General features: G+C 44.6%; 1 protein-coding gene across 1 annotated transcript; it reads right to left on the bottom strand.

The window, feature by feature from the left end:
- Nucleotides 1-3,009: 3,009 nt before the first annotated feature.
- Nucleotides 3,010-3,738, bottom strand: LOC126672393 (uncharacterized). The gene has a single exon (XM_050366342.1). It carries the CDS (start codon nucleotides 3,736-3,738, stop codon nucleotides 3,010-3,012), a length of 729 nt encoding a protein of 242 aa, XP_050222299.1.
- Between the last annotated feature and the right edge of the window lie 6,471 nt (nucleotides 3,739-10,209).

Raw genomic sequence — 10,209 nt, 5'->3', positions numbered from 1 at the left:
CTACTGGCAACATGCAGTATCGCAGTTTGCAACATGTGAAGTAAGAACACAGGCACATTTTCTCTATATCGGTATAGCAAATTTCTGTGTCGGTCAGTCCACGGCTCAGGTAATAGACTGCTCTTTCGACCCCGTTATCCTCTTGGGCGAGCATGCACCCCAAGGATTTTTGTGCAGCCGATAAATAAAGTAGCAATGGCTTATTCGGCCTTGGGGGGGTCATAACCGGAGGTTTGGCCAAGTACTCTTTCAAGTCGTCGAACACCCTCTGTTGCTCGCCTGTCCATATCCAATCATCGGTCTCTTTTCCTCGTAGCAAGACACTCCAACTGCGAAGTCGGCCTGCTGTGTTTGCTATAAATCGTCTAAGGAAATTAATTTGACCGATGAGCCTCTGGAGCTGCTTCTTGGTTTTGGGTGGTTCAGCATTGATGATCGCCTTAGCTTTATTCTTGTCTATTTCTACTCCCCGCTGGTGAACCAAGAAACCCAAGAAGTTTCCAGCCGAAACGCCGGATTTTAGAGGATTCATTTTTAATCCGTTACATCGTATGCTTTCGAACCCTTTCCGAAGATCGGCCAGATGGACTTCACTGGTATTTGATTTGACCACCACGTCGTCGATGTAAACTTCAAGGCAATCGAGACCTCTGAACATTTTGTTCATCGCTCTCTGGTAGGTTGCCCCCGCGTTTTTTAAGCCGAAAGGCATAACGACCCATTCGTAAGCTCCAATCGGCCCGGGACATCGGAAAGCCGTTTTGGATACGTCCTCTTTGCTGATTGGTACTTGGTTGTACCCAGAATGTGCGTCGAGAAAACTGAGTATCGTGTGCCCCGCTGCTCTATCTATCAGCATATCGGCCACAGGCATCGGGTACTCGTCTTTAGGTGTGGCAAGGTTGAGGTTTCGAAAATCTACGCACACCCTTAGATTTCCATTTTTCTTCATCACTGGGACAATGTTGGAGAGCCATTCAGTGTACTGAGCTTCCCGAATAAACTTAGCATCTTCCAAATGTTTAATTTCTTCCTGGATGAGTGTATCCACTTCCCTTGACATTCGTCTGGGAGGTTGCCAAAACGGCCGAAATCCACTTTTCAAGGGGAGCTTATGTTCGGCGATTTCGGGATCAAGACCTGGCATTTCATCGTACGACGTCGTGGAACTCAATGAGTAGAGCGATAAGCCGTCCCTTGAGTTCATCGTCTAATCCGATGTTGACATAAATAGGCCTGGGCGATTCAGCTGTCCCTAAGTTTACTTCAAGAAGGTTGTCTTGTACTTGGGCGGGGTCATCTTCCAGTTTCCCTGTTGCCAGCTGTATATCCCCAATTTTCAGCGACCATGTTGGATCTTGATCTTGGTCTTCATAGATACATTCGGCTGATGCAATGTCGTACAGCGAGGCCAGCCGTCTGATCTTCTCCCTTAATTCCTTATGTCGTGCTATCATTCTAAGCGCTTGAGGATAGTAGATCGGCCGTTGCCCCCTAAGGTCACTGATACTAGCCGATCCGAGTTGACTAATAAGCGAGGTACACTTGCCTCCCCTTTTGAACTAAGGGATTGTATGTTCCGTACTTCCTCGTCATATAAACGTGCTTCAAGCACATTATGGTCTTCGCTGAAGGGGTTGGGATCGCCCTGTACAACTTCGGCTTCACCGTCCTCTCGCCATATAAATAACATTTGATGCATGGTCGACGGTATACACATATTGGAGTGTATCCAATCTCGGCCGAGTAAAATGTTGTAGTTGCTTCGGGCGTTGACCACAAAAAACCCTTCTTCGATTTCTACTCGCCCAACCCTTATTCGGAGGGTAATGTATCCCTCAGCCGGCGTTTCGCCTCCGGCGAAATCGGTCATGTAGACATCAGTTGGGTCAAGCTGATCCCGATTTATGCCGAACTTCTTAAGCATCTTCGCCGGTAAATATTAACCCCAGCTCCGTTATCAATAAGGACCCTGTTGACCGATACTCCATTCAAATCGGCCTTGATATAAAGCGGCCGAATGTGCCTTGTCATTCTTGTTGGGGGTTTGCTAAGTGATACCACTGCCGTGCTATCGGCACTATCACCTTCCGGAACGATCACATCGCCTTCCAACGTCGCCTTCTGCCCAGGCTTGCTTCTGTATGAATCAGGGAGCGTGACCACTTTTACTCCGTACTCGTCTCTCACAACCGGGACCCAAGCTTTCAACACCCCCTTTTGGTGCGAGACAATGACCTCACGGTCTTTTGGCAATTTTGCCTTTAACTGACCATCTTGACGAGATACAAGTACATCTCTGTAGGACGGTTTCTCACCGTGATCTACTTCGCTCTTATGAGCCTTTGACGTGCGAGTTGTATTGGCAGAATCATCTGTTCGGCTTACTTGCTTTGGGACCCATTTCTTTCTGACCTTGGGGGTTTGCTGCTCATGTGGCTCGGTGTTCGTATCGGTCCGGCCCTTGCCTCCCAACCTTTCAATTATAGTTCTATTCCCTTGCTCGTCTTTAGGAGCCAATCTTGCATCATGATTTGCCCTCGATTCCTGTCTTAACCTTTGCATTCGCCTCTTTTGGGTTTTCTTCATACGAGGGGTCGCCTCCGTTGGCCGAAAAATCCGTTTGAACACAGTCGTCTTAGACCCCTGCTGCGGCCGATGCTTCTGCCACTGTTCCGTGGGCGATTTTGTCTTGAATGTTTTGGGATGTTCCCTTACTCTTTCGGCCTGTTTGGCTTCGAAACAAGTACTGCATGACGGGCAAGTTACCTCTGTTGTGGGCGAGACATGGCGTTTTCTCTTCTGCTGCTGAGGTCGCCCTTGTTCTCCTCGCCATTTGGAACCATCGGCCTCCATCCTGGGCTTAGGTCTTCTTGGGTTCCACTTGCTCCGGATTTGTCCCTGCTCCAGGAAACTGTCAAAGTGAGGCCGAACAGTGTTAATAGAAACATACTTTGCATCGGCCTCTTTCTTTGTTGGAAACAGAAGTTTCCCCTCGTTGATCGCCTTCTAGATCACGTTTCTGAAGTTCACACAATTGTTCGTGCTGTGTCTCCAAGAATTATGGTACTTACAATAATCCTTTCCGACCAGCTCTTTTGGCGGCGGGATTACGTGACCCTCGCTCAGGGCGATTTGTCCATCCTTAAACAAGGCATCAAATATGTCGTCGGCTTTGGTTAGATCGAAGGAATATTCCTTCTGTACCACCGCGGTTTTGTTTTTCTTAACAAAGCCAGGCTTTCGCAAGGCCGAACACTCCAGGGGCTTAGTTCCCAAAAATTCGGCCATGTTGACTTCATCTTCGGAGCCACTATCTTCACTGTCCGAAATTACGGCCACATCCAGCTGGTCCTTGTAGTAAGTTCCTTTAGAAGCGCCTCGCCTCTGTTCCTTCTCTTGAAGAAGTCTTTCATAACTCGTCACTCTGTTTGTCAATTCGAACAAGTCACGGAATCGATGACCTTCAAAATGCTCCCTCATGGTGAAGCTCATTCCTCTTACTACCATTGGGACACAATCGGCCTCAAACATCTTAGTGGAACACCTTGTTCTAAGGTTCCTGAATCGGCCTATATACTTCTCAGTCGATTTGTTCGGTAGCTGAGAGATTCGGGCTAGGTCGGCCAAGGTGACGTCGGGTGGTGCTCTGTACAACTCCTCATGGAAGAGGATTTCGAGATCTTTCCATGTATCGACTGAATTTGGTGATAACCTGGAGTACCACGTGAACGCCATCTTTGTTAGAGAACTGGCGAACAATCAGAGTTTCCAAAAATCGTGTGCCGCAGCTTCTCCACATTGGGCTGAGAATCGGGCGACATGCTCAACCGTCGATTGTCCCTTTTCCTCGCCCGAAAACAAACTAAACTCGGGCTCCTTGTATCCCCTTGGGAAAGGGTACAACTTATCAATCCAGTCCGGATATGGCTTCATGTATGATGGGCGAGGCATCGGTCTCAGGTCCACTCCGAGTCTCTCTAACATGTCCACAAGTTGCCCTTGATTATATATATTTGGATCGCCCCCTTCTGAAGATGATCGTTCGGCCATATTGGGCTCTTGGGCGTTGGCTCCAGTAGAGGCACCTTGTGGTCTGGATTCGCCTGGAGGGTTCGAAGAGCTTGCCCCCGGGTGATTGGCCCTTCCCGCAAATTCGGCCTCATTCCTTGTTAAGAGCTTGACCGAGCCATACGTATATCCCAACTTACTGGGTTGCTTGATAGGTGTAGAATTACACCTATTATGTAGGTCTATTTTGATGTAATTATGCCATGATTAGTGTCCATTTAAGTGGTTTTATTGCTCATTTTCATGTCGAAGTGTTTCAGGTACATATTGGCGAGAATCGGGCAATTTGGAGCGTAATTGGAGCAATCAAGATTAGAGGAAGCAGAAGTGATCAAGTCAGAGCTTGTTTCTATCGAAACTTCCTCAGAAACCTCCTCAAAAACGTCTGTCTCGATCGAGACAGATTGGTTTCTATCGAGATCTCCTCATAAACCATGTCAGAAATGCATCCAGTGAGCTTTTCACCTAAGCCTGTTTCTATAGAAACCATTTCATTTCGATAGACACAGCTCATTAATGAAGATACGTGATTTGGAGCTAAAAAGGCACATGTGGACAATTGTGTGATCTATTTTGATTGGCTACCTCATTTAGACTTGTCATATAGTGTATTTTTATTCCCTTTTTATCCTTGAACTATAAAAGGATCCATTCTTTTCTATTTTTAGGGTATGCACTCATTTTTAGATTTGTAGCCCCCATTTCACTTACTATTCTCAGCTTTTTGAATTACACTTGTTTTTAGTGATATTTTGAGTTTTTGTTATGGATTGAAGATTATTATTATTAATAGAAGATTATTGGTTCCTTATTATTGTTCTTCATTATCTCTTTTATGCTTTGGGTCTTCAATTATTACAAGGTAATTAATCTCTACACTATGTTTATTCTTATTTCTTACTTATTAGTTATTGTTAGTATGTTTGTGATTAGTAGCTAAACCCCTTGTTTAGGGGTTGTTAATGAAGGTTGATTGTGATTAGTTGATTAGGGTTTGTTTGGGTATAAGGGTTTGTAGTGATTTGTGTGCTTTATGCCTAAGATAGATTGATCTCCTAGTCCTAGGTTAAAAGGGTAGTTAATTAGGCGAGAGTCATTTAATAACCCGAAATTAGCAAATCATTTAATTAGGGCTTAATCACGCGAGAGCGGTTTAGGACTTAATTGGTTATAGGTTAGCTTCGCGATTGGATTCAATTGATATAATCGAAATCTAATTACGCGAGGGCGATTTAGATTTCGGTGTATTAATTAAATTACAATTAGCTCTAATTACGGACTCGAGAGAGCGGATTAGGCATTTTAGAAAAACTTGACCCGAACCAAATACTAAATCAACCCCGGTTAGCTAGAACGTTTCAACCCTAATTAGCAACCTCTAAGCGTTTCTCTCTATTGATTAAATCTTGTGTTAATTAGCGATTGCCTAGTTAATTGTTTAATTTAAGTAACGATTTAATTGCTTGCTTAGTAGTTAATTGTTGATTTTATTGATTTTAAAAGTTCCGTAGTTATTACTTCAAATCAATTTACTTGTTGTTTTCCGAATTGAATTTTAAAATCCGTGTTCGTTCACTTTAAACCTCTTGTCCTTGTGGGTTCGACCTCGACTTATCGAGTACTACGAGTTAGCGAGTGAAAATTCTCTAACAAGTTTTTGGCGCCGTTGCCGGGGACAAGGTTGCGTTTAATTGATTGAAAGTATTTTGAAATTCGGTCGAGTTAGCGTTATTTTCTATTTTTGGTTTTATTGTTTATTAATTGTCTTTCGTGGTTTACACTCGGTTTTCTTGTTTTTGTTTGTGTAGGGATTTTGATTTTTATGTATGCACAATACGCGACGAGCAAATCTACCACTAGAACCGTTCCAAGATAATCTCGGTAACTACGAACGAGGTGTAAGAAGAAGAGCCCGTATACCCGAAGTTATGAATAACGAGGGAAACAATTATGATGAAGAGGGGAGGTTCAATCCTCTAATGGATGGAGGGGAACAACAATATCCACCCGCTCCTCCATTAGGGAATGTGAACCGACCAAGGCAACAAGACCACCCAAGGGATGATCGACCCCAAGCGCACGCACAAGTGCAAAACCAACAAAGACAAACTTTGGGCGAGTTTTTCTTGCCGGATGTGGATAATGCCACTTTTGGTGCTTCGCAATGCCGGTTCAAGCGGCAACTTTTGAGATCAAGCCGAGTACCATTCAACTTTTGGAAAACCGTTGTGCCTTCTTTGGGTTGAGTCACGAGGATCCTAATGAGCATATCACCAAGTTTTTGGGTGTTCTAAACACATTCAAGCTTCATGGGATAACGGCGGACCAAATTAAGCTTCAGATGTTCCCCTTCTCTTTGAGGGACAAAGCTAGCATTTGGTTACATTCTCTACCAAATGAGTCTATTCATAATTGGAGAGAGTTGGCTCAAGCTTTTCTCAACAAATATTTCCCTCATGGCAAGACTACAAAGTTGACTAAATATATACTTGAGTTTGTCCAATTTCAAGGAGAATCACTTCATGAGGCGTGGGAGCGGTTCAAGGATTTACAACGGAGTGTGCCTCATCATCGGCTCAATAGAGAGCACGTTATACAAATATTCTATGATGGGACAAATGTCACTACCCGAGCTATTATTGATGCGGCTTCGGGCGGTTCGCTTATGCAAAAGACTTATGAAGAAGCTCTTAAATTAGTGGAGAAATTAGCCGTGGTTAGTAGTACTTGGGGTCCTATGGAGAGAAGAGCGCCACCAAATCAAAAGTCACTCATGACTCTTGATCAAGTGAGGGAGATGGAGTCCATAAAAGCCACAAATGCTTCGCTTCAAGCTCAAGTGGATGCTCTCAAGAAACAAGTCGCTCCTATGCAAAGAAATGCTCTGGTGGCTTATGTTCAAGTCGGTTGTGAGTTTTGTGGTGATTTTGGTCATTCGGGAGGAGAGTGCCTAGTTACGGGTCAAGCCTTGAGTGAGCAAGTGAATTACATTGGGGGGCAAAGGCAAGCTAATGATCCCTATTCCAACACCTACAACCCCAGATGGAGGAATCATCCAAATTTCGGGTGGAGGAATCAAGAGGGGCAAGGCAATGCTCAAGGGTCTAATCAAACGGGTCCAAGCTTCCAAAGCAACAATAGGCCTCCACAACAACAAGGTCACTATCAAGGAAACCCGAACCATGGAAACAATTATAGTGGAAGACCCCAACACCCTCCGGGTTTTCAACAACCACGGAACACGGATGAGGGAAACGTGCTTGGCAAGGTACTTGAGAAATTGGAAAAGATGGAGCAAAGGGAGAAGAACCAAGCTTCCACTATTCATCATTTGGATACCCAAATTTCTCAAATGGCTATCTCTATTTAAGGTAGACCACAAGGGGGATTGCCCTCTACTACGGAGAATAACCCAAGGGAGCACCTAAAAGCAATAGAGCTTCGGAGTGGGCGAAACTTGGAAAAAGCTAATGGTAAGAAGCATGTGGTTGAGGAGGATGAGCCTCAAGTGGTGATTGATGTTGCTAGCTCTAGTCAAGAGCCACCTATTGTTTGTGAGGAGGTGGCTATTGAGGTTGAAGAGCCTTATGTGAGACCGCCACCGCCACCACCGTTTGTACCACCGGTTCCGTTTCCAAGCCGGTTAAGGAAAGCTCAAGGGAACGAAAAATTTCATAAGTTCCTTGAGATTTTCAAGAAATTGCAAATTAATCTTAGCTTGGCGGATGCACTCCGAGAGATGCCGCAATATGCCAAGTTCTTGAAGGACATCATTACCAACAAACGGAGTTGGGATAGTGGTGCAACGGTTCCCATTCCGGAAGTGTGTAGCTCAATCATTTTGAATGATCTACCGGCTAAGTTGAAGGACCCAGGGAGTTTCTCTATACCTTGCACTATTGGCACTATGAGTTCAATAAATTGCTTATGTGATCTTGGTGCTAGCATTAATCTTATGCCTTTAACTCTTTTCAGGGCATTATGTGGAGATCAAACCGTGAAGAGCACCTCGATGGTACTCCAACTAGCGGATCACTCATTGAAGAGGCCGTATGGGATTGTTGAAGATGTTCTCGTGAAGGTCGATAAGTTTATATTCTCGGTTGATTTTGTCATTTTGGATTATGCGGTGGATAAGGAATGCCCAATCATCTTAGGGCGGCCCTTTATGAATACCGGGAGAGCTTTGATTGATGTCCATGGTGGGAAATTGACGTTGAGAATCGATGAAGAAACGGTTGAGTTTGATATGAAGAAAGTCATGAGGAGTACCATCGAGGAGGAAGAATGCATGCGGATGGAATTGGTTGATGAAATGGTTGAGGAGCAACTAAGATTGAGCATCGGGACATTTAATAAGGGCACGGAAAGGAGTTTGGTACAGCAGAAATTCTCAGAAGCCTGTTTCTTTCGAAATGGTTTTGGTCCCTTAGAAACAGTGCACCAGAAAACAAACAGTGCAGAAATGAAAAATGCCTGTTTCTATCGAAACAGACCTGTCTCGATCGAGACAAACGTTTCTGAGGAGGTTTCTAAGGAGATCTCGATAGAAACAGGCAAACTGAAATCCAACACTGTTTTTCCTCAACTTTCAAAGGTTACTTTCTATTCCGATGAGCTCAATGATGAGTATTCTGATGAAGATGAGCCGGAACAAGAAAGTTTGACTAAGAATGAGGGAATCACTCCTCCCTCCTCCGTTGTGCCACCAATTGTGGAGATGAAGCCATTGCCACCACACCTCCGGTACGCCTTCGTTGGAGAAAACAAAACCCTCCCGATTATCATTTCCGCTAAGTTAACGGATGCTCAAGAGAAGCAAGTTGTGCAAGTAGTGAAGGAGCATGTGTTAGCAATGGGGTGGCAAATCTCCGACATTCGGGGCATAAGTCCACAAATTGTGATGCATAAGATCCATCTTGAAGACGATTCAAAGAAGTCAACTCAAAGGCAACGAAGACTAAATCCGAACATGAAGGAGGTAGTACATAAAGAGATCGTCAAGCTCCTCAACGCCGGGATAATTTACCCTATTTCCGATAGTGAGTGGGTAAGCCCAATTCAATGTGTACCTAAAAAGGGAGGTATCACGATGGTGGAGAATGAAAAAGGGGAGCAAATATCCACAAGGACGGTAACCGGTTGGCGGGTATGCATCGATTATCGAAAGCTCAACACGGAAACTCGAAAAGATCACTTTCCGCTACCATTCATCGACCAAATGTTAGAAAGAGTTGCGGGTCACAAGTTTTATTGTTTCCTTGATGGGTACTCCGGATACAACCAAATATTAATTCTCCCGGAAGACCAAGAGAAGACTACCTTCACATGCCCCTACGGTACCTTTGCATACCGACGAATGCCTTTTGGTCTATGCAACGCACCCGCCACATTTCAGAGATGCATGACCTCAATCTTCAATGATATGATTGAAGATATCATGGAGGTATTTATGGATGACTTTTCTGTTTTTGGTGATTCTTTTGATAGGTGCTTGGCGAATCTTGAACGCGTGTTGAAGCGGTGTGAGGAAACAAATTTGGTGCTTAATTGGGAGAAATGTCATTTCATGGTCGATGAAGGTATTTTGCTTGGGGACAAGATTTCCGAGAAGGGCATTGAGGTCGATAGAGCTAAGACGGAGGTAGTCGAGAAGTTGGTTGCCCCGATCACGATGAAGGGAGTCCGGGCATTTTTGGGCCATGCGGGTTTTTACCGGCGATTCATTAAAGACTTCTCATCTATTGCAAGACCGTTGACAAATCTTCTAGTAAAAGACGCCCCATTTGAGTTCACAAAGGAATGCTATGAGGCATTTGGGAAATTGAAGGAGGCACTTGTGGCCGCTCCAATTATTTCATCCCCGGATTGGAATTTGCCATTTGAGCTCATGTGCGACGCAAGCGACCAAGCTTTGGGGTGTGTGTTGGGACAACGTAAGGATAAACGAGTCCATGTGATCCATTACGCTAGTAGAACTTTAGCGGGGGCTCAATTGAACTACACCACCACGGAGAAGGAGATGCTCGCTGTGGTCTTTGCTCTTGACAAGTTTCGATCTTATCTTCTTGGGGCTAAAACTATTGTTTTCACGGATCACGCGGCATTGAGGCATCTTTTCGCAAAACAAGATGCTAA

This window comes from Mercurialis annua, linkage group LG3 (genome assembly GCF_937616625.2).
Source record: "Mercurialis annua linkage group LG3, ddMerAnnu1.2, whole genome shotgun sequence".
In the NCBI taxonomy this organism is placed as follows: Eukaryota; Viridiplantae; Streptophyta; class Magnoliopsida; order Malpighiales; family Euphorbiaceae; genus Mercurialis; species Mercurialis annua.
This window is presented reverse-complemented; position numbering and strand designations above follow the sequence as displayed.

Bases quoted from the DNA above. Each gene is read 5' to 3' on its own strand.
- LOC126672393 (XM_050366342.1), bottom strand. From the start codon at position 3,738: ATGGCGTTCACGTGGTACTCCAGGTTATCACCAAATTCAGTCGATACA.